At 34.7% G+C, this 24,967-nt stretch overlaps 1 protein-coding gene across 11 annotated transcripts in view; it reads right to left on the bottom strand.

Annotated features, from left to right (window-relative positions):
* Positions 1 to 24,967, bottom strand: part of PPP4R3A (protein phosphatase 4 regulatory subunit 3A) — a 35,618-nt gene that overhangs the window by 929 nt on the left and 9,722 nt on the right. For 2 of the 11 annotated variants that reach the window (XM_081548265.1, XM_081548271.1), the window contains exons 2-14: positions 23,509 to 23,564; positions 20,534 to 20,632; positions 16,395 to 17,012; positions 13,334 to 13,411; positions 13,136 to 13,252; positions 12,544 to 12,699; positions 10,754 to 10,885; positions 10,550 to 10,652; positions 8,938 to 9,096; positions 3,449 to 3,618; positions 2,452 to 2,594; positions 1,612 to 1,802; positions 981 to 1,207 (exon numbers count right to left, since the gene is read on the bottom strand). In XM_081548265.1, the coding sequence (XP_081404391.1) occupies positions 981 to 1,207; positions 1,612 to 1,802; positions 2,452 to 2,594; positions 3,449 to 3,618; positions 8,938 to 9,096; positions 10,550 to 10,652; positions 10,754 to 10,885; positions 12,544 to 12,699; positions 13,136 to 13,252; positions 13,334 to 13,411; positions 16,395 to 17,012; positions 20,534 to 20,632; positions 23,509 to 23,564 (2,249 nt within the window). Of the gene's footprint in view, positions 1 to 980; positions 1,208 to 1,611; positions 1,803 to 2,451; positions 2,595 to 3,448; positions 3,619 to 8,937; positions 9,097 to 10,549; positions 10,653 to 10,753; positions 10,886 to 12,543; positions 12,700 to 13,135; positions 13,253 to 13,333; positions 13,412 to 16,394; positions 17,039 to 20,507; positions 20,633 to 23,508; positions 23,565 to 24,967 lie in introns of all 11 variants that reach the window. The other 9 variants (XM_081548267.1, XM_081548273.1, XM_081548275.1 and 6 more) reach the window with 8 other exon arrangements.

The raw sequence follows: 24,967 nt of genomic DNA, 5'->3' as shown, positions 1-24,967 counted from the left end.
CCTGCAATACAGGAGACCCAGGCTCAATCCCTAGGTTGGAAAGATCCCCTGGAGAAGGGAATGGCAACCCACTCCAGTATTCTTGCCTGGAAAATCCCATGGATAGAGGAACCTGGCAGACTGTAGAGTCCATGGGTCACAAAGAGTCAGATATGACTGAGAAACTTAACACTTTCACATGATCCTTGCAAACTCGGGAGATAAATACTAAGTACTGAATTTAAAATTCAAAATTTAAGTTTTAAGACTTAATGCATTAAATTTTTTTAACACAGTGTCAACAGTATCAAAATTAAAACCACAGAAAATAAACAGACTACTAGGAATAAGGGTAGACAGGTAGAAATGAGGGTAGACAGACTCTGAGAGGCTAGGAAAGTGATTCTGCCCTGTTCCTTCCTCATTTCATCCAGGCCCTGCTCCTTCACCAGAAACCACTGTGGCTCACATCAGACCTGATATAGATCAAGGAATCCCAAATGCCACTGTGTTAACTTAGTCCAGGGAAACTTAAGGTGGCCAAAAAAATTGGCTTTTACTCAGAGATTATGTTTGTCCCGTATTTTGGTGGTAAAATTTTGATCCTTCCTAAATGAAATGTTTGTGATAGTAGACAGTTAATTCTTTTTTATAAACCTTGGCTTAAAAAAAAAAAAAAGGAGTGTCCAGATATTTAAATTATCTTCTCCTCACGAAGTCTTTACCTGGGTATTAATTGGGAAAATTGATAAAATAATAAACTTTAAAATTTCTGTAAATGTTTTAACACATACAAGTATGAGCCTAAGGTTCTAAAATGCAAACAGCCAAAATAAGAATATATTCAAACTTCTATATGGGTCAGAAAAACTTTCAGAAATCTCCCAGCTGCTGGTGGGAGAATTATTCTCTAGTTCACAAATGTTAAAATCAGTTCCAAAAGACAGTAACTGAAAGGAGTCCTAGTCAGGACAATCAGTGTTGAGAAAGCTGAAACATACCTTGGTAGTAATAGCTGCCGTCTGAGATGTACTTTTAGGGATGGATCCAGGAGAGCCTGGAGACCCTGGGGATCCAGGTGATCCTGGAGAACCAGGCAGATTTGTTGCAGGTGACTGGCTGGAGAGGGTAGTCTTTGTTCCACTAGAGAGGGAAAGCTTGAAACTTGGGCTCTGCCGACCAGAAAGATTCGTTTTCAGAAGCACCTCCTTTTCCTCACTTTCTTTTACTAAAAATGAGAATATTATCAATAGTTGTCACCCGTACTCATCTTTTAAATACCTCCAAGTGAGGTGGCACTAAAACACAATAATTAACTAGCTTACTCCTCTGCAACAGAGCAACACTGAAATTCAGTTTATGAACAAAGCTTAGCAAAATACTAAGCGTCCTTATCCAGAAAAGGAAGAAAAACTTCAGTGTTCTACCCTTCCTGAAATATCTTATGCAAGTCAGATGAAGAAAATTTAGTCTATACCTTCACAACAGAGCTATGTAATCCACAGTCTATAAAAGCAAGAGTCTTTTAAAATCTGTTGTGACACAAAGTAGATACTAATCACTGTCAAGAAAAAAAGGATAAACCTAGAGTGAGAAAGCCTTCATTTTTCTCTGCCCATCTTTTCAACATACATTTCTTCCTCTCCATGAATTTACTTATTGGATCCATAATGTCATCATCATTCTTAGTTTTGTCAGATGGAGACACTACGGCTTCTCCATCTTCCATGTCGTCTTCATCTGTGTTGAACCACATCTCCTCTTCATCTTCTAGTGTTCTAGCATCTCTTCGGTATCGATGATTCCTCAAAATGGAACGCATACTGTGAGCAAAAAGAAGAAAGTAAAATGAACAGACGTATATGTAGTCTTCAAATATTGTCCCAAATTATAGTCTTAATAGATTAATGGGATATTATAGATTCACAGACATAGAGGCTAGGGGGAAAAAAACAAAAACAAAACCAGATTTTACCCAGCACAGAACAAAAAACTACACTCTACCATACCTAGTGTTAATTAGTGGAATCAAAATCCCTATTATGCAAATTGTTCTGTTATAGATCAGTTATTAAACTAGGAATTAACAAGTCTTAATTTATGGATTTTAAAATATACCACAAGTAGGTGAATTCAGGTATTTTGGAAAAAGGTACACAATTTCATGAAAATAATTTGTAACATTAAAGAAAAGCTAATAATCTGATTTTACTTTGGACACAAAAAATAGCCTTACTGTCATATCAATGTTTTGCTTTTTTTCTTTTGCATTGTCTAACTGGATATATATGTCTGAGATAATTCTACAGGTCATATTGATATCCACCTAACATTGTCAGGAAAACATTTACATTGATCACTAGAGAAAAATACACTTGTTTATTTCCCCCTCCCTTGCCATGCTAAATAATACACAAACAAAAAAGAGCTGCCACCATAAACCTGGATAGGTTCAAATATATGGTAACCTACCTGTCAAGTTTGGGATTATCTTGCCTTTCTCTTTGTTGTTCAAATCTCAGTTTCAATCCTTTAAATGTCTGTACATAATCTACATCTTCCAGTGCTTTCCAGTAATTTTCAACTACATGAGCAGTTAATGATTTTATATCTTCCTATAAAAAGAATTATAATACAAAATGATAGGGAAAATGTTATTTTAGCAAAATACGAGGCTTAACTGCAGTGAACTCATAAACTCTCCCAGAATAGTAAATTTCATAAAATTGTTATCCAATCTCAGGGACAAATGAAAATGGGCATAACATCCTGGCTATTTCCATATCCCCCAACTTTTGGTGCACCTCAGAATTATCCATGGCTCTTTCCAAAGTAAATGCCCAGGTTCCACCCTAGATGATTCTTATTAAGTCCGGGCTGAGCAAATATATTTTAAAATCACTACAAAACAGTGCTAGAGATGGATGGCGGTGATGACTGCAAAACAATGTGAATGAGCTTAACGCCACTGAACTGCACCCTTTAAAAATGGTTAAAAGGGCCAATTCTGTTACGTATATTTTACCATAATTTTTAAAAAAATCATGCCACAGATAATTGAGACACACATCAGTGTTTTAGAATTGCAAACATACTATATCATCAAAGAATCAAGTTTTCGCTCTTAAGAAACATACGGAGGAATGTCAAGAAAAAGCCAGAAAACCTCAAAGTTAAAAACAAAATAAAAACACATGCAAATACTATGTCAACTATAATTTCACTTTCTTAAAATGACCAACATGACAGTATTATATCAGTTTTCAAACTATTCTATAAAGGATTCATAGCTGCTGAGATTTTTTTTTTTTTCTTAGTTGAAATTGAATCTCTCATAAGCTTTTGGTACCATTGGTTTCCTTTCAAAAATTCCCTCCAAATATAATCTCAAAAAAGCCAAAATACCAATAATGCTTATTAGATTTTCTCAAACAAAATCAAAATTCTAACTAAAAAGCATAGAACCTACCACTCTAATAAATTCAAACATTTCTATTATAGCAGAGTTCATCAGATTGTAGCGGGATCCGTTGTTGAGAAATGCTTTGACTACTGGTTCAAATAAAAAACTTTTCATTATGTAGCGGTTGTAAAACTCATCTTTTAATCCAATGATCTTTCTCTTAAAACGAAGAGCACCTGAAACACAGAGGTATTGTTGTTCAAATCACATACCATATTTTTGTATTTCAGAATTACAAAAAAAAAAAAAACTATTTAATAAACATAGTTCTTCATGCAGTAATAAGTTACTGCTTCCAGAAGTATGAACCTAAAAGATTACCAAAGGGTTATCAGAAAAATTTATTCTAAAAGCAGTGTATGTCATCATAGAACGCAAGTCTTAGCCAGAAAAATTCTGGAATGAAGTTACTAATTACCAAGATGTATTTTGTATCTGAAGTAAGAAATAAGATTGGGCTAATAAATGAATTAACCTATCATACTACTGCGGATGAGAAAATTCCAAATGTAACCTTTTGTATATACCTTCAGAACAACAGAAGAAATATTAGGGCAATCCACTCTATAATTTGATCTTATTTTTGGACACTCTTTTTATTTTCTATCAGGGTTAATGGGTTTACATTGGTTTGTATTTGGATGTGTTTGCAGAAATGCCATAAACCCATAGAAATCTGTAGGACCCCAAATTTGCCTTCCCATAGATTAGGAATCAATTTAGAGGATGCTTTTAAAATGTGGTCCTCTATGCTTGCTGCAGCGAGTATGCTTTTTTTCCCTAGTTTTCCTTTTTACAATTAATTAGGCTTTAACTTACAGATTAAAAGGTATATTTACATCTTGAAGTATGGGGAGTTACTTAAGTCACCATTCATCAAGATCCAAATATACTCAGACAGCTAGACTTCAACAAAGCCCTCTTCACCTAAATGTAATTATCAGTAAGTTAATGCCCCAGTTATTGTAAACAGTTCAAAAAAGCATACTCACTTCATGCAGTCACATCGTCTTCGGTTGGCAAGATTAAATATTGTGTTTGTATTTTGGTTTCTTTGGAGATCATGGAAGTGGCTCGTTAAATTGCCAATTTGTTATTAATCAAGTCCTTCATGAGCAGGTAGCCAGGCAACCATGCTGACACGGTTTCTGGGTAGGAAGGCAGAGGAGTAAAGCAGCTCAATTTTTCTTTAGTTGGCAGAAAAGAGGTCCACAAGTGAATGCCCAATTAGGTACAGTTGAGTATAAACTGCCTTAACAATCCAGCTTATTTAAGAGTGTCTCTTACTAAAGAGACACACTGGGCAGGGAGTTCAAAATAGTTTAAAAGTATTTTTAAACTACTGAATATTTTCAAATACAAAAGCATGGTGAAATAAAACATTTTAAACAATAAGCGTCATCTTTCTTTGTGATAATAAGTCAAAGCCTAACAATGAGTTTTGAGAGTCTTTATTTATTTATTTTTTAAATGTTCCTTGACAGAGGAACTTAGGCAGTTCCATTTGTCAGAATAAAAATCAGAACTCATGCTAATAGGCCAAATTTTAAGCTTTTAGTAATTAAGGCAAGTGCTATTATTTTAAAAATTGGTACTCCAACTTTGCAGGCTTTTTGGAGACTTGTGTCCTACCATAACACACACTAGCTAAACCCTGTGGTCTGCATGCATTTCCTGGGCAAGTGAAAAGAACTCCCATCCTAGAATCCACTAAGACAGAGGATGCAGATGGCGCCACTGCCATCTCCTCAACAGCAGTTTTGTTCAGAAACTGCTAAGGTGGGTAGAATGTGATTCTAATGGGCTTTTTTGTTTTGCTCCTCATTTGCCCTTATGTATTTATATTAAGAATTGTGTTATTTCCACCCATACCTCTCCCCAAAAAGAAACCTGCATGAAAAATATCCAAACAGTATTCTTGCTCTTGAATAAAAACTTACTTTTAAAAATTTACCAGTGAGTTCTATGAAGTCAAGCTGCTCAAAGGAGAGTAGAGAAAGCTTTTGGGATAAGTCAAATTAGCACAACTGTAGGATTTTCAATGTAAAAGTTGCACTCTGCTTCCACTCACATCTCTAACCTTCATTAGCATGCCAGGGATCGCTTAATGCTTAGTGTTAATCATCTCTGAAATAATAAATATTACCTTATACAACATGAGATCTTATATAAGTTTGAAACTTTTTGCCTTACATGTAACTAATGATAGTTGACTAAATCATCTACCACGAAATTTTTCTTTACTTCATTCTTCATATAGATTTTCATATTTTAAATAAAAACAATCAGACAACATAAAGGTATGACCTAAAAAGCTACAGTGTAAAATCCAAGAATCTGGAGAAGGCTAAGACTGATAAAACTAGTGTGTATATGTGTGTATATTCACACAAACGTATCTAACGTATAAGGACTAGATAAGAATTGCTGTTCTCACCCACAGACTTATGTTGTCTTTAAATATAAGAAAAAAATTAAGAACCAGATATAAAAAATGCAAAGTCTCAAAATTTAAGCAATCTTTTGTCTTTACAAACGGGCATCTAAATTTACTTATAAAACCTCCCTTAAAAAACAAACAAACCATACTTAATATTTCAATGTACTTTTCTAAGACTGAAAACACCTTAAATCTCAAGTTTATGCTAATTCTTTAAGAAATTCTTGATAAAAATTCCTACTATATAGACAGTTCTAAAGAATGCTTTCCTAGTGACTGGCATCTTCTTTCAGAAGCTACTCATTCTCAATCCTGGAAAGAGCCACACTGAGAATTATTTGAGAAAGAGTCAGGTTTAATCAATGATAGCCTAACTTACTTTGGAAAATATTAACAATAATAAAACAAAACTTAGATTTTTGTGAGCATGCTTAGTTTCCTATAATACAGACTCATTAAATAGTCATGGTTCTCTTTATAGTTCTCATCAAACTGAGACATTTTCTTTGCAGAACTCTTAAGCAAAATAACAAGATGAAGGACTAAAGAAAAGGCCTTTCCTTTTCTGCCACTCTTCCACTAGACTCCCGTATTCCACCTATATCAAACCACTGACACATCACGCTTAACATTTGTTCATCTGAATTATGTATTCAACCAAGATTGTCACCCTCTCTCATGATCAAGACACAACTTATTTCACTCATTTTTTGCAAGATTTCCCTTGTCTGCCTCATTCAGGTAGAATACTCATTTTCACTATACATCCAAAAACACCCTGATATAATGCTGTTGTTGTTTTGGTTTTATCTCCTCCTAATGAACTCTAAGCCACTTGACAGCTGAGTCTAGGTCTTAATCATCTTTTTCCTAATACCAGGTATGTACCATACTCCATCAAATCTAAGATGCCACTGATTACAAAAAACCTTTTCTACTACTAAGAAAACAAAACAAAAAAAATACCAATCATAACATGTCATTAATTTTAAGACTCAACTTGATACGAGTATCAGTACATATCTTAGAATCAATAAAATGTGGTAATAGGTGTTAAATTTACTGAAACGAAACTGATTAATTTATTCATTTATTCAGTTTTTCCATTCTCTCCCATCTGCTCAAACTCCCTTTCCCACACTCAAATAAGACCTTCTAGACGTGAAAGAACAATTCAAAGAGGCATTTGTTATTAACTCCCTCTCAACTTGCTTTGGGACTCTCATTTTTCCTGTGATAGGTTTATAAGGAAAATGAGTATGAGTTTAAAAGCCCTTCTTTATATGTACTGTATTCCTTTTGGCTGAAAAAGATCTGACCACATGTGTTCTCAGTACATACTGCAGAATGTACACTAGATAATTCAGCTGTAACAACTGTCACCCTGATAGGTTTCCTTCAAAGAAAAATTCATTAAACTTTCTATTTTTAATACTGTTTTAAAGATAAAATGTTGACATGGTAACATCAGAAATATCCTTGTAACAATGTTTTTAAATTTAAGGATATTTTAAAAATTAAGCAAAACCTTTTTTTGTTGTTGTTTCGCCATACCACATGGCTTCTGGGATTTTAACTCCCTAACCAGGTATTGAACCCATGCCCTTGGCAGTGAAAGTGTGAAGTCCTAACCATTGAATCACCAGGGAATTCCCAAGCAAAATAATTTAAAATGAAAATAATAATAATAATAGTAATAATTTAAAACAAAAGTAAAAAAAGGTAGCAAAAACAGATGTTTATGTTCAGGCCTCTAACTAGTGGATGATTAAAATGCCTTTATATACCAACAAAACTAAACTTACCCATAAAAACCAAAAGGCCAAAAGAGTTACCAACAAACATCTCTTATTGAGCCTCTGCTGCTGCTGCTAAGTCGCTTCAGTCGTGTCCAACTCTGTGTGACCCCATAGACGGCAGTCCAACAGGCTCCCCTGTCCCTGGGATTCTCCAGGCAAGAACACCGGAGTGGGTTGCCATTTCCTTCTCCAATGCATGAAAGTGAAAAGTGAAAGTGAAGTCGCTCAGTTGTGTCTGACTCCCAGCAACCCCATGGACTGCGGCCTACCAGGCTCCTCCGTCCACAGGATTTTCCAGGCAAGAGTACTGGAGTGGGGTGCCACTGCCTCTAGTGTACCCTAAAATTGGTGTGCCAACTTACCAAAGAAGGCTGACTGCTACATGATCAAGAATATTCTATATCAATCTATTTATAATTCAGAAACATGTTTCACTTCAGTAAATGAAGATATTACGAATACAGTGAAAGTCAATTTTTGAAAAACGTATAACTAGAACAGCCTTGTTAAAACACTGCTGTTGCTCTAAGAGTTGACAAACCTTTCTCATAAAGGTCTACAGAATACATATTCTAGGCTTTGTGGACACATATGGTCTCTGTAGCTTTTCTATTATTTAAACAATGCTTTAAAAACATAAAACTATTTTTCAGCTTGCAAGTTGTACAAAAACAGACCACGGACTGGATTTGGCCACAGCTGAGGTTTGTTACCCCTGCTCTAAAATATCTGAGGTAACACAATGTAATATGTCAACTATGTCTCAGTAAAGCAAGGGGGAAACATTTGTGGAATTAATGAATGGACCATCTGTAGACATTTGTGCTAGGCAGTCTGTAACTTAGAAGAAAACACATTTTGGAAACTCAGTACTATTAGCTATGTTTCCCAAATTATGAACATATTCTTCATGACAGTGTGAGACTCTAGTCTCACAAGAGTGTCTAATTTGTGACTGTCATGCCATATCTACTAAGTAAAAAATAAGTAAGGTAATAAAATGATTTAAGGTGTCATTTTAATAATATAATACTTTAATATATTTTGTAGCTATACTCTAACACCTTTACTGTATACTGAGAAAGAGGAATCAGGAAAATCACCACTCAAAGTGTGGCAAAAGTACATTATCAGTGTTGTTTAGTATTAGAACCTAGGTTTCCTGGAATCAGTGATCTTTTCTTCTCAGGCAACAAGACTGAAAGATAATACAATAATACAGAGACAATAAGTAATCCAGCAGAAGCAACACTTACACAATGCCAAGAAAGCATGCTTCGAGGCCATAAGAACCAGCACTCTCCGGAGGATGTCCTTGTTAATAATGTAGTTCTTTATGTGGTAGGTATGGTGCTCCACACAAAATGTTAACAATTCCAATACCAATGCCAACAACTGGGCAGTCTGAAAATCATCTGAACAAAACACAATTATACTTAATGGCTTATATTCATTTTTTCCCCAAATTCCAATCAAATAAAATCCTTTCTATTAACCCAAATATGTTCAAATTAAGGAAAAGGAAACTAACATTTACTGAATGCCTACCATGTGCCAAGAACTGTGCTTTTCATTTTTTCACATCTAATTTAAACAACTCTGAAGAATTAGTGTCATAAGACCCAGGTGTGAAATGTTATCAGTAAGGCAACTGGGATACAAATCTATTAGATATGCTTTATTCCAAAGTGTGAGAATGCTCTACCATGTCTTACCATGTCCCTCAGCGGATGCAGATATCACAGGAGGTCCTACCAGACATCATCCAGCTTTAATGAACTACTCTTTCTGCTCCTTTGATTCATGTGTTTCGATGTGTGCCTCCTGTTATTCTGTATTACTGAGTCCACACTGCATTATAATCTAATCACTGGTTTATCTTCCTCACCAGGCAGCAAGCCTCCAAAAGTATTTTACACATTTTTTTAGATTTCCTTCATTTAACCCCTAAAGATTAGCATAGTGCTTTTCCCACAGAGGGTTCTCAATAAATGTTTGATGAACTAAATATGTAGGTTTGGAAGGAAGCCTCAAGATTTACCTACTATATATTGTGTTCCTAAGACTTACTTCCAGAGTCATATAAAAGGGTAAATTTAACATTTATTTTCTAAGTGGTATTATGAATTATCAATATAGCATATTTAACTTATATGACAAAATTATTTATTGTCAAAGCTTCAATAAGGAATTTCTCAATATAGACCCTAAAACTAATGTTATTTTCTAAATCTCACACACAGACACACACACACACAAGCTAAAGGAATAAAATGCAGAAATAAATAATCTTAACTTGGAATAATCCTCAATGCCGAAAAAAGTTTAATACTGAGCACAAGCTTTGCTCTATCTACACATCTGAAGTACAAACAACTTAAAATCCATCCTCTAATAATTACTTCCACTTGTTTCACATATGTAAATACAAACTAAACACAAATATTGCTCTAGCGAAAAAACTGTTTTAAAACTGATAGCAACAAATTATCTCTGGTATCTTCTTTCATAGTTTTATTACCTCTGATTATAACACTTTAAAAAAAGAAATTTATCTTGACATTACCTCTTTTGAAAATATATTAGTAGACCTGCTGGTGGCTCAGATAGTAAACAATCTGCCTGCAATGCAGGAGACCCGGGTTTGTTCCCTAAGTTGGGAAGATCCCCTGGAGAAGGGAATGGCTACCCAACTCGAGTATTCTTGCCTGGAGAACTCCATGAACAGAGGAACCTGGCAGGCTACATACAGTCCATGGGGTTGCAAAGAGTTGGAAACGACTGAGCGACTAATACACATTAACACCAACTTTTTGAGTTTCAGAATTCAAGAACACAGAACTTAACTACCAAACTATATTATCTTACCTTTGCTAGGTTTGTCTTCAGTTGTATTTGCCAGTAAGGGAGCAGTAAGGACATGCATACAGTGCTTGTAGAAGAAACCCAGAAATTCAGTCTTTTCTGTTTTCTAAGGAATCAAAAACACTTTCATCAACTTTAACTGCACTGGTTTCTACCAGCAATAAAAATTATACTAGCATGAAAAAGACAAAAATGCCCGTGGCTTACATTGGCAGTAGCCAACATGTTTTCTGGATCAACTAATGTTCGAAGCAGGCCCATAAGCTGGACTGCTCCTCCAAGTTCAGGGTCTGTATCACAAATCATATGTTCTATAATGAGGTTGATGAGCAAAATATCCTGTTGAGAAAAATGCACGTAATAAGGATCACTTATTATAGGAGAGAATGGAAAGAGCACATACTATGACACATGCTACTGTATTATATATTATATGCCTATATTTTGTTAACTGAAAACCAAATACTTGACTGACTTAATAGGATAGTGAGCAGTTTCCCTAAGTACGGAATAGGCACATTACACAAACAGTCCCAAAACGAAAAGAAAGTTCCTTTTTCTATTATCTTTAAATCCCCTTGATTAAAAGAATCTTTAGCTAGAATTTATAATATTGTTCTTTCACTGCTATAGATTCCTTCTATTTATGGCAAATAGTAACTGGATCTGTTCTCCATTTATGGAAATGATGTAAAGTTTCCATTTAAAATAAATTTAAGGAAAAAATAGCTGATACCTAAATGTCTCAAATTGGAGGAAATAAGATTGTTATTTAGAGCACACAGGATAACAAATATAGATATTCCAAATGACACAGAAAATTGATTGTTAGTTTTCCTGATGCTCTACTATGATTGTTTTTTGTGGCTCAAGGAGTAAATAAAAACTGAAGGATTCAGTGAGAAAATCTCCGTTCATGCCTATATATGCAGTAGTAGGACAGACAAGGAGAAAATGCAGACAGTATATGGAAATGATGATCAAGACTGGGAATCAAGAAGACTACAGCACATGAATAAAGTACATCGATGTGTGTTCAACTAGCGGCTTACAGGGCTAACAACAATAGTCCTTAAAAAAAAAAAAAACTATATGTTTATTTAGGTTTTCAAGATAGGACTATTTTATAAAAGCAAAATATAATATCCAACAGTTCAATCTGGCACTTCCTGCACCTACCCTGACATTATAATTTTCTTTTAAAATTATTAAATATACAAGTTTCTAGGCATTCCACTTCATTTTGACATCACAACACATTTAAGATCTTTTTAAAAAGTAAAAAGTATTTTCTATTTTGTAAAAATACGATAGGCTGGAATTCTGCATATATATTTTTTCTAAGAGGTGTCTTTGTTACCTCATCCCTTAAGAAGAAATTCAGGGCAGGATATTATTCTTAAGTAACAAAGTACTTTCAAGATCGTATGGGGGAAGGAGGAAGTAAAAACTCAGGATCATTGGTTTAATTATCTGAAAACAGAGCACACACACTTGGTGCTTCCAGATATGCCATGTACCACAGACTCTGGAAGCACCTTTCACATCAGGATACACTCTGACTGACTCTGAAATTGACGGGTGTTACAGGGGATGGAGGTAGAGTGTGTGTGCATGCCTCATCATTCTTGTTGATTTTGACACTCTCTCCCTAACAAAGCCAATGTTTTCCTAGGAAAAATTATTCATAATTCCACAAAGAGAAGAATGATTTATTGACTAAATGATTTAAACAACACAACACAGCAGGTTAATTTGAGAATTAAGAAACTTCATCTCAAAAACTTTTAAAGAAATTTAAGTTGAGCATTATCAAATAACTGCTGTAAGACAACTTACAGACTGAGACAGGAGCCAATTTAGGAGAAGACTAAGTCATGATATTATGGCTATACTTTTCTCAAACATTAATTATTTAAATCTTTAAGAAATGAATAATAAATGTAGTTATAGCTCCCCATGTATAAATACTTACTGTTAGCAGAAATAATATTTACCTTGTTGGTTATTTTTTGCTCTGTTAACTTCTTACTTACATCATCATTCTGTTGTGCCTCCTGCATGACAAACTCTCGTACCATGGATGGATTATATTCAACCAAGTATGAGAATATATCAGTAGCAGCACTTCGCACCTGTGTATCATCCATGCCCTGCAGATAAAAAACACTTATTTCTCCTGTAATAATAAAAACATGGAACTGGGAACTTGCAGCTATATAAATCCAAAATCTAACAAATAATAATAATAAAAAAAAGGGAGGTAAAGGAAATTCTGCCATATATAAAGTTCTTGTTCTATGGATAGTTATACTTTCTATTCCTGTTTATATTTCTACTGTAACATTTCAACGAATAGGCTGCAAAATTAACAAATTATTAAAAATATGGAAAATTCCTGTGAGTGTCCTTTCAGTACTGTGTTATAGGCTATCTAATACTAGGACTTTATAGCTTTTTAACTTTATGTAATACATAACTGATATTAAATGTTGGCTATAATCAAATAGTTGCATGTTACATAAAAAATACAATATTTCATGGATTAAAAATATAATGGTAATTAAGTATAAGGAGAAATAAACTTACAAGGATGACTTCTAAAGCTGGTAATATACCCATGTTTGACAAAGTCTTGAAAAAAGCATCTCTGTTTTGAGGTTGTAGCGTTTGGGAGAATGCACAAAATTCTTTTAAAAAGTTAACCTGAAATTTAGAAAAAGGGTAAGTAATTATAAAAGGTATGTTGTTTTAGCTTCATGCCCTTCATAATATCAAATTTCTTACCAACTCTTGTCTTTTTTCCTCATCTGTTGCTTCATCTGTTAGTTGTGCAAACAAATCTGTCAGAAATTTTTCATCTTCCTGTGAAATCAAAGGATAAATTTAATTATGCTAATTGTAAGAATATACTTTTAAGATGCTATTATAGAAGATATAAATTGTAATAACTAGAAAAGAGGAGATGGTATTGGCAATGCCGTTTTTTAAAAGAAAAGTAAAAAAACTATTAAAGGATAAATTGGGGATTTATAAGGATATCCTTTGTATTTCAGCAAGGCTCTATTTCCTAAGTCTATTTAAGGGCCACATTATAAATATTTTAGGCTTTGCATTCTCTACCACAGCTACTCAATTCCGCTGTTATGGTAGGAAGTGGCCATAGACAATGTCAATGAATGGGTATGGCTGTGTTTAGATAGAACTTTATTTACAAAAACAAACATGGTTTATACACTCATCGTTTTCATGGGGTTTCATAACCTTAACCTTAGAAGTTAAGGTTCTATAACCTCTCAAATGAAGATAAAACTTCCTTAACATTTTAAAAACAGAAATAATTCAATTACTTAAAAAGCTAAATTCAGAACTTTTAAAGAAACATTGAAAGATTTCCACATACACAATAATTTAACACATAATCAAATTATTCTGAAAATGAGTCAAATGATGCTCTTATAGGATACTAATCTGAGCATGTAAAAGTTAAGAGTATAGAACTTGGAAATAACATATGTTGTCTTATTCTTACCTCTTTATTTTATAATTGAGACACGATTAAGAAATTTACCCAAAGCCCAATCACAGTTAGCAGGAAGATGGGTAGAGCCTTCTTGACTGCCTGTTCATGCCCTACAGTCATGCCTATGAGTTATCTCTCATTAGTTTATAAACTTCATATTCACTGCTGTAAGTGCTCAAGAAACATTTTGTGATACTAGTTATTCCCACCTTTACTTCTACAATACATACGCCATACCTCAAATGGCATCCAATATCAAGATCTACCTCGGATACAATATATCCCAAATAAAAATCTAATGATTAAAAAACAATCTCTGCACTGCTGCGAAGTATAGAGAATTAAGAATGCTCCACAGTATTACACAGAATATAACCAGTCAATGGTAAGGCTTATGACCACGTACAAGGTGGGTAAGAACCTGCTTTAATTACTCCTTGTCAAAAAATTCATAAAACTCTTCTTTCTTCACAGCAGCACTTTGGATATAAATGCTCAGCAACAAGAGAACAGAAAGACTACAGCACTGGCAGTCAGCATTTTACAGAGCATACTGTAGGGAAACAAAACTTAACTTGAAATTATTCATACTTAATGAGTAACACTGGCATTTTACTGGCCTGAAGACCAAGAAAAACAAGTGACAGATCCCTGTGAAACAAAACAAACGAGAACCATGTGGAGCTAAATAAAAGGATCAATAGCACTTAGGACTATCCAAGGAAACCAGGAATCAAAACTACACAACAAAGCATCTATTAGGTAGCTAGCAAAAACTAGTTCCTTATCAAAGAACAAATGAACATTAGTACCAGAACCCTTCTTCTTCCATTATCAATCACAATACACTATGTAGAGGAATACTGTTGTAGTTAGCAAATTGCATTGCCTGTATTGTCTTAAATGAATGAAAAACAGGTGAAATTAGTCAACATGAACTGGACTTACCACTAGCTTCAGAAAAGCAGTTTTGGTAAAATTGACCTTTCTATTTGAATTCATATATATGTATGTATGTGTGTGTGTGTGTATATATATGTATGTATGTATGTATCATTTATATATATAGTCACAAAACCAGGATCACTGAAAATATAGCAATTTTCTAAAAAGGAATAGACAAAAATTAAATTTACAGTTTTATTCATAATATATGCTACCAAGCAGCTCTTGCCGACATTTGCTTCATTTTTTAACATAACAAATCCAGGTTCCAAATAATTATTTTATTTATAGATCTGAAGTAAGGTCTTACAGCTTTCAAATCACATCACATATATGTTACTGTTACAATATTTTGGGTAGGAACAAAGCACACAGGAGGTGTGCAACTCACAAATCTTGGCACTATGAAGACATATTTCAATTGGACTAGACTAATTCATGCACCATGGGATAATTTACTGAGAGACTCTCTGACTTTGGGGCTGCTACAAATGCAGATTGCCAGCCAGCTCAGAAATCTGGATTGTGTGTTTTGTGCAGAATCCAGGATGCATCCTAGGCAGTTCTCATGCAAGCGCCCTAACACACTACACCTGAGAGACTGGGCATACTATAAAAAGAAAATTTGGAGTTTAGGTTTAATAGGCAATTAATAGATATTTTAAAATAACACTCAAGAGTCTTGTATCATGTTCAATGCTTTACAAGCATGCATCTTATTTAATCTTCAGATGACCTTATAGGGTAGGTACTAATATCATCAACCTTAATATTAGGAAGCTGAAGCTTTTAAGAGATTAAGAAAGTTGCCCAAGTCACACAGCTATTAAGTGACAGGCAGAGCTGAAACTCAAATGCCAAGTCTAACCTCCCCACACTCTCACCCGTTACAAAAACATGCCTTTTGGTAGGGAGACACACAGCTGTAACTTGCCAACCTCTGCTATATTCTCTTGACCCTAAAGCTAGACCTCTAGTAAATAATTACCCTGGAATTCTCCAAATTTTATAAAATTTGTATTCTGTATTTAATGACATATTTCTTTGCTTCTATTTTTTCTTTCCTGTTCCTATTCGGTTTTATGCCTAATTGATAGTTTAATATCCCTATAATTCTACATTCAATTGTTTCATTAAGATCCTTTCCCTGTAATTTCTTTGAGCTAGATTTTTTTAAAAATCACCTTTATCATCCCTAATCCAAACACAACCTTCTGTGTTCCACAGTATTATACATTATAACCTCTTACAATATCACCAAAGTAGACACCTTTAAACAAAAGATAAAATTCAATTTATGTGCCTAAAGGAACAGAAAATTTTTGCTGAAGGCAATGGGCATCTTTTTAAGCAGAAAAAAAAAAGAATAATCTAACTCACCTGTAACATACCAACAATTTCTACCTTATTGAAAAAAATAAAGGAGTGAAGTGTTGATAACATATTTTCTTCGAAGACTGAAGGAGTAGGTAGAACCATATCTTGTATATACTGAACTCTGTATGTCTGATGAATTTTTTGTTTCAACTCAGGATCTGATATGGGAATCACTTCTTTAAACTTGGCTGTTTTTGTTAGAAATTCCCTATGTTTTCGTGGTTGTGATAAAGCAGGATCATATTCTAAGCATCCAATGACGTCCATTATACATTCCTCAGAGAACATAACTTCAAAAAGAGCAGTTCGATTCAAGAGGAAGATGCCTTTGATAATTTCATACAAGTGGTGCAGTCCTTCAATATTTTCCAAATCCTCACACACATGAAAGAGCTCTAGGAGCTTTTTAATATAACCCTCATTTTCCAGTGCTAGTGCAAGTTTTTCACGACGCAGGGGAGAAGGTAAGGACGATGCCACAAGCTCTGCGATTTCCTCAAGACGACTTAATTCACAAGATGGCAATTCTAAACCTGGTGATGACATATCATCGAAACGCTCCTCTTCAGACTCATCTACAAGGTCCTGAGTGATGTCCACTGATGGGTCCTTTCCTTGAACCTATTAGTAAACAATATTGGTAATAGCTGAAGAAGTATAATCAAAGCAAATCTAAATGATATTCTTAGATATAAGAAACATATGAAACTATGATGATTTTCAAGATTAGAACTTTCTTCAAACTTGACACAAATGCCTGCTTTTCTAAGCACATTTCTATAAATAATACACACTTTTAATTTTAAGGAAGGAAGTTCAAAGTTCAGAAATGTAATGAGCTTCCTCATAAGTACAAGGTTTATCAGCAATGGAAACATTCTAAGATCCGCTAAAGTATCGGTGACTGTGACTTAAGAGTGTCCTGCAGACTCATAATAAAGAGGCCTGATGGTAAAACACCCATTCATCAACAGACGAGGCAAACCCCAGAAACATTCCTAGCATTATGCTATGGTACATCCATTAAACTCCAAGGTTTAAGTAAAATTCGAACAAATGCTGTGACCATAGAAAATATGTATCATTGTAAGCAATAATAAAAATATTTAATATAAGTTAATTTAGAAACCAAGGGAAAAGAGCACATACAAACTGGCTTTGGACCAAAGTGGATCACTGATTTGGTATAAATGCTGGTTGGTACCCCAAAAATATGATTAAGAAAGACTGAGCTGGAAACAAGTGCACCCACATAAAAATAAAACCACACAAAAAGTAACTGCAACCTATGTGTAGTCGAGCTATGCCCTAAGAATACCTACTTAAAGTTAAGTACCCAAACCATGAAGTTTTCCTTTCTACACATCCAAACCTTTACCTTTCATGATCCCCTAGAAGCTCTCAAGTTTGTCATAAATCCCAATCTTATGTCAGTGTAGGGACTGTAATTATAAAAAATAAACTTACAAGTCTTTACAATTAAATATAATTTAAGGTAAAAGAAACTTTTTACAAAAGGTCAAAGACATATTTTGGACTGAAATGAGTTTTGCTCTCTTGGCCCTATAATCTGACACTGGCATTAAACCAGCTCAAAAGGCTGAAGTGAAAGGCAATGGATTGGAAAAAATAGGCCTCATATGAAATGACCAACAAACTTAAATGACTTAGAATGGTTAAGAGATGTTGATGAATATCAGAAGGGAAGAAGACCTGGACTAAGTCTTGAAATATGCTGCAAGGTGACACCATCTTGACCTTAGTCCAGTGGGCAGAACCAGTAAAAGGAGGCCAGGCACATTCACAGCTTGTACCTGGCATGGTCTCAAGTTGGCTCTGGATTTTTGAAATTACATAAGATCTCACCACCGCTCTAGACGCTTAATATTCAAGCATGGCTTTACCTATAGAAACATGGTAGGCATCTGATTACAAAATCAAATGAAAAGGGATGAGAGCCTGTAATTGTACTGAAAATGCTATCTTCTTGAGTGAACTCGCAAATATGAAGACTGAACAGGTAATCCAAAAGGCCTGTGTTTAGGAATCTGATCTGCTTAGGGAAACAAGGTGAAATTCTAGTATTTGACAAGTTATGTTTCAGTCTTGCTTTCAGAACAGAAGCAATTTGAGAATGAAAATTTTAAAAGGAAACGAGGCTAAGCTAGAAGAAAGAGCTTTCCTGGAGAAAGGATAAATCTCAGAAGTCAATCTGGATATAAAGAAAATAAGAATGTGAAGATCATAAAAGATTTGCAGTCAGGATCATAAAAGTCATTGAGAAATGACATTTTGAACATGAACTATGTAACTGTATCAGAAAAGAACAACAAAGTAGGCATGATTCCCAGGAATGTTACTACAGAGAAAAGTATACAAGTACTACTAGTGTCCCAAGAGAAAATGAAGAATTTATGGTGTTACAGACTAAGGAAAAGTATAATAAAGGTCTGAGAATTTTAAAGGAGACCCAGGCCTGACAGTAACAGACTGAGTCCAGGTCTGAGTTAAATACTAGCCTAATAAAAGACTGTGTGCAGGGTGGGACTGTTCATCTCAGAAAAGTGAAGAGGAAACAAGATTTGTGTGAATTACAGATACTTTCAGCACCACCCTGAGCTCATTCATTTCATCTCTTTCTACGGGAGAACTCCAAATGACAAAATCTAGAGGAATATGCTGTAAAAACAACTGTATGGGGCAGAAAGCAAAGAAAACATGAAGAAGGCATAAATACACATGTTAGTTTTTCACCTGTTAAGAGAAGGAAAGGGACAACTAAATAGGTTAATTTATGAAACACAACAGAGTAGAACGATATAGCAGAAATAAACTTTACAAGTTAAGGAAAACCTGTGTCTCAAGAACAGAGGCTTCTATAGTCTATTAAGGCAGTGGCTCTCAAATGTCATGGTTCACCAGTCACCTGAAGCAGGCACTGACAACTGCCAAACCTGGCCCACCACCTGTTAATAAAATTTTACTGGGAAGAGAACGATGTCCATTTGTTTGTTGTCTATGACTATTTGCTTAGTACAACAGCAGAACTGAGTAGCTCAACAGTAGTTAAGCTAAACAGTAGTTAAACAGTGTAGTCCACAAAGCCTAAAATATTTACTACCTTGCCCTTTAAACAAGAGAAAATCTGATCCAGAAGGCTTATTAAAACTGGTACCTACCTAAAACAGAATTACTGGTACCTCCTCATAGTTTCTAATTCAGTAGATCTGGGATGGAGGTCTCATAATTTGCTTTTCTATCAGATCCCAGGTCATGCTCATTCTGCTGGTTTAAGGATCACACCTTGAGAACCAATGAATTAAAGAATCTGCTGAAAGTTATTTCTTCTCCAGATAAAATAAACGTGAGGATAGAGAAAGTGTCCTTAGGATATAATGGTCTATATTGAGTCTTTAATAAGAAAAAACAGCTTGAGCCACTAGAGTGCATTATCAATGACCATTCACAAAAGATTATGGAGATGTCACCACTAGACTGAGGTACTAGACCACTAAGGAATTCTGGAATCAACTGAGAACAAAAACGATCAAACTGAAGAGATAGTCAAGAGTCACAAGAAGTTACTGAACAAAGAGTAAGATGATCAGACTTCCATTTTAAAAAAGATACTCTAGCTGTGTAGATCTGGGATGAATGGAATAAACTAAGTAAGAAATGATGGTAGCTTAGTAAACCAACAGCAGTGAAAATGAAGATAAATGAATGCATTGAAGACTTAAGAGTTTAAGGACTGAATGGACAGAGAGGATGAAGGAAGGATAAACATGTTTCTGACTTCAGCAACTGAATGGCATTTACTGAGATGAGAGAGAGGAGAATGAACAAATCTCAGTGAGATTATGCTCAGTTTTAGACTACTGAATTTGAGATGCTAGTAGCACTCATGGAGGACAGCTCTGAAAAGCAGCTAAATATAAAACTCGGGAGTTCAGCAAAGGTCTGAACTGGGTACGCTGGTGTCAATAAACTGTGCTTTTCTAGAAATCAAGTTTTTTACAGACAGCACTAATCTGTATGAAATGTGTCTCTATGCATTTTAAAGTATGAGGCATTAGCTTAAAGCACAGCAAAAAACAAAATGCTTAAAATGAAAACATGTTGATTTTCTAATTTTAAATTACCTGACATATCTTCTCCCAAATCTCATCACATCCAGCTTTTTCTTGAAAGCTGAGGGCCAAGTCATAATTTTCTGCTTCAGACCACACAATCAAAGTGTCCTTGAGAGAAAAAAAGAAGTCTGAATGATTAACATATATTATCACAAACTACTTTAAAGTAAAAGGCAAACGAACAAAGCAATAGGGAAATGAGAACAGTACTCATTTTTACTTTTTGCAACGTTGATACTAGTCATTTCCAATGTTCTTTTACACTTCACTTTATCCAATCTATAAAATGAAAACAATACTCTCCTTAAGGAAAAGTTGAACCAACATGTGAAAAGCACTACAACTGAGCACACAATCCAAATGTATCAAAAGATAGAAACTAAAATTATGTCAGTTTGCTTGCACATTCAGTCACATTTTATGCTCTAGTTAAAACGCCCAAAGAGAAAGTCTGAGTATTTTAATAACAAGGGTATGTTAGGAGGATGAGATTAATAAAATAAACATAGTTCCTCCTAATTGTCAGTATCCGGTGTTCTTTACCTGGGGCGCTTGAGGCCTGTAACATCCTTGAAATTATCGGTTAAATTCGTAATATGTGAGCATTTATCTGGACAGAGGTTTTTTTTTAACTTTTACCAACGTTCAAGAAACAAGATGCTCCTAGCACCCCTTTATTTTTCATACTGTTTTATGGCAGTAAGTTTAATAAACAGTTTTTCCTAAAAATGTAATCTCAGCAAGACACTACAACCACAATGCCAAGACCACTTTACATTTGCTGTAGTACAGTCTGTATTCTACAATATGCATGGTATAATATTTATGGGGTTTAAGATATCTTTTCTAGCTTGCGTTAGTCGCTTAGTTGTATCTTGACTCTTTGCAATCCCACAGACTGTAGCCCGCCAGGCTCCTGTGTCCATGGAGTTCGTCAGGCATGAATGCTGGAGTGGGTTGCCATTCCCTTCTCCAGGCAATCTTCCCGACCCAGAGATCGAATCTGGGTCTTCTGCATTGCAGGCAGATTCTTCACCGTCTGAGCCAACAGGGAAGCCCTTTCAAACTTACTGACTATATAAAGAAAAATAATTCAAACTGATTAATAAGAAACTGAAAAAAGCCAAGCCAAGGTGAGCTGAGCATCTGGTTGGAATGATAAGATTCCCGTATTGAAGAGGAAATCTAACTGTATTTTAAGGTATCTTAAAGGATTTATTATTTCTTATACTTTTTACTACCTTGGCAAGGACGCTTTATTGTACGCAATGGATCCCATGTTCAAAAATCTGCCTGCTAAACTTCATATAAATTCTATTCAATCATTTAACTATCAATCATGAGGCCAATAATCTCTTACTGAACTAAAGTGATGCCAGCCAGAAATAAATAAATGATCCTCTGACTGGGTTGTGCAGCATTACTAACAGGATAAATCCACAAGTCTTACTCAGAATTTTAAAAAAAGAACTCAAAGAGCCCTTTTTATTACCTTCAAGAACTTCTAGAGATCCCAGACAAGCAATCTGTTCCACAGTGACTGAGTAGCTATTCAAACTCAAAATAATTTACATTAACAGTGTAAGATCAACATGGCAGAAATTAGTCAGTTGGGTGGCCTCCCTGAGCCTCAGTTTGTCTTTAAATAAATGAGAAAATACATACTGTTTTGAAAACTGGTAATAACATAAGATCCACTGGAAGAAGTCTAAAACCACTACCACATTAGTAATGAGTTTAATACAACTAGAAGCAACTGTTCTGCTACAGTGTATATTCAGAATCATCTGAAGGCTTAATCAGGGCACAGCTCAAAATATGCCCTTAATTACCCATTTGACAAATTTTTAAGTTTGAAAAATTTTAGGAACTGCTCCTCTGAAGAGCCTAATTTTCACCAAATCATCTTGCTTATCATCCAACAACCTATAGGTTAAAACATATAGATTTGTTCATTCATCCTCAAAAGAGATTCAGTCTTTTCTTTTTCTAAGGATGTGCTTTTACTCTTCAGTTGACTGAAACCTCAAAATGTGAATTTAAGTATCAAACATCAAAATCAAATACTCTAGTCTCCAGCCATTCCAATAGAACCTGAAAGTTTTCTTAAGAACAACAAATACAATGGTGTTAATAGACCATTAAACCATCAAGAAAATATTTCATATTGTACCAATGCTTGTTGGACAAATAAAACACCATTAAATATATTTAGGAGTAAATATCAAATTTCCTATGTATTATCTGGGTGACCTCAAGCAAGTCACAACCTTTAGGCATCATCTAACATGCAAAGTAAACCTAACTTCCCTCTAACAGTATTTTAATGGTCAATGAAAAAGCACTTCATAATTCATTTATAAATATATATATATAAATGTGTTGGTAATATTTTTTACTTTAAGTTATTTTATATCTGCACCTTCAGAGCAATGAGGAGACTGATAGATTGGCTTTGTAGAGAACTCAGTATTATCTATCTGTGTATAATCTGAATAAATACCAATTTTGGTGATAGTGCTTGTAGGTATTGAGAGATTTACTTTCAGATATCTCTTGCATCAGAAGGGTACAAGAGAGTTTAATCAAACTGAAAGTTCTTAAAAAACTGTTACATCATTATAAGGTCCTGCTCAGGCTATGAAGAAATCAGATTCATATTTATACGAAGTTGCTATATAGAGATACGAATGTTCCTCCTGCACTACTAGCATTCACAACAGCAAAGAAAGGAGCTGATTATTCCACCAGTGGTCACTTTTTAAATTCTCTTTAGGAGAGAAAACTGTGTTATTTTAGATGTGACTTTTGAGAAATAAGGCTCAGTTGGTCAAATATCTGGAACTGTATTTTGGAATTAGATAGGCAAAACATGTAATCTGCTCCAATTTTTCACTATAAGGAATCAGATGGTAAATTTTCATTTCATCACCAAACCGAGAGGATAATATTCAAGATAAAGCACAACATCTTCAAAATTTTACCTGTTGTTTCTGGTATGCAGTATTTGGATTTATTTTGGATTCTAAAAGTAGAGAACCTAGGAAAGAGGGGGAAAAAACACACATTCCATTATGTAACTGCAAAGCAGCAACCCTGTATTATGCCCTCACACACACACACATTTCCTTTTTGAAGGTTTGATGCGCATACAACTTCAGTACAGGAAATATTACTTTAAAACAATACGAATTTAAATATAATAGCCTATAGCCTAAGAAATGCTCACTTCATACACGTTTACTTTTAACAAGACAGACACAATCAACTAAAGACTGAGTACTGGATGGTAATAGAGATCTAACAACTCCTGAGCAGCAAAGGTAGTGAAATAGCACAATGTGAAGCCAGATGATCTGGGATTAAATCTCTGATATACAGCATTATTGAGAGAAATGCAAATAAAACATGCAAATTAGCATAAATAAAATCTGGCTAAAATAAGAATTTACTGATAAAAGTTTGAAAACATCAGGGATGATTCATTGACCAAGTACATCCCCAAATTGTGATTCACCTTCAGAAAATCTTGTATTTTTGTTTAATACAGGAATTACCACACTTCTCCATCTTCAAACTATCCATTTACTTCTCAGAATAAGGTAATTCACATATCTGTTTTTCCCCTGGCAGTACCACAGTATCATAAGACTCAGGATATTACACCAAGTGTTCAATTATATATACACACACACACACTTTATCATGTTCCTTTCCATATAATTCCCTGTGCTATACAGTAGGACTTTGCTGTTCACTCATTTTATATATAATAGTTAGCATCTGCTAACCCCCTACTCCTAGCCCATCCCTCCTCTACCCTCCTCTCTCTTGGCAACCACAAGTCTGTTCTCTCTATTAATCTGCTTCATAGAAAAGTTCATTTGTGTCATATTTCAGATTCCATACATAAGTGATATCATATGGTGTTTGTCTTTCTGTTGGACTTACCTTCACTTACTATGATAATCTCTTCAACCCATGTTGCTATAAATGGCATTATTTCACTTTTTTTTTTTAATGGCTGAGTAGTATTTCCATTGTATATACAACCATACATCCATGTCTTGGCTATTGTAGATATTGCTGCAATGAACACTAGGGTGCATATCCTTTCCAGTTATAGTTCTCTCCAGTTACATGCCCAGGAGTGGGATTGCAGGATCATATGGCAACTCCCATTTTTACCTTTTTTTGGGGGAAGAACCTCCATACTGTCTTCAGTAGCGGCTGCACCAATTTACATTCCACTGACAGGGTAGGAGGGTTCCCTTTTCTCCACACCCTCCCCAGCATTAATTGTTTGTAGATTTTTTTGATGATGGCCATTCTGATTGGTGTAAGGTGGTATATCTCACTGGTGTTTTTGTTTGCATCTCTCTAATTAACAATGTGAGCATCTTTTCTTGTGCCTGTTGGCCATCTGTATGTCTTCATAAAGAA

The sequence above is a fragment of the Giraffa tippelskirchi genome, chromosome 12, assembly GCF_054371585.1.
Source record: "Giraffa tippelskirchi isolate mGirTip1 chromosome 12, T2T-mGirTip1v1.2.pri, whole genome shotgun sequence".
In the NCBI taxonomy this organism is placed as follows: Eukaryota; Metazoa; Chordata; class Mammalia; order Artiodactyla; family Giraffidae; genus Giraffa; species Giraffa tippelskirchi.
The sequence above is the reverse complement of the archived record's forward strand: the minus strand, read 5'-3'. Positions and strand labels throughout refer to the sequence as shown.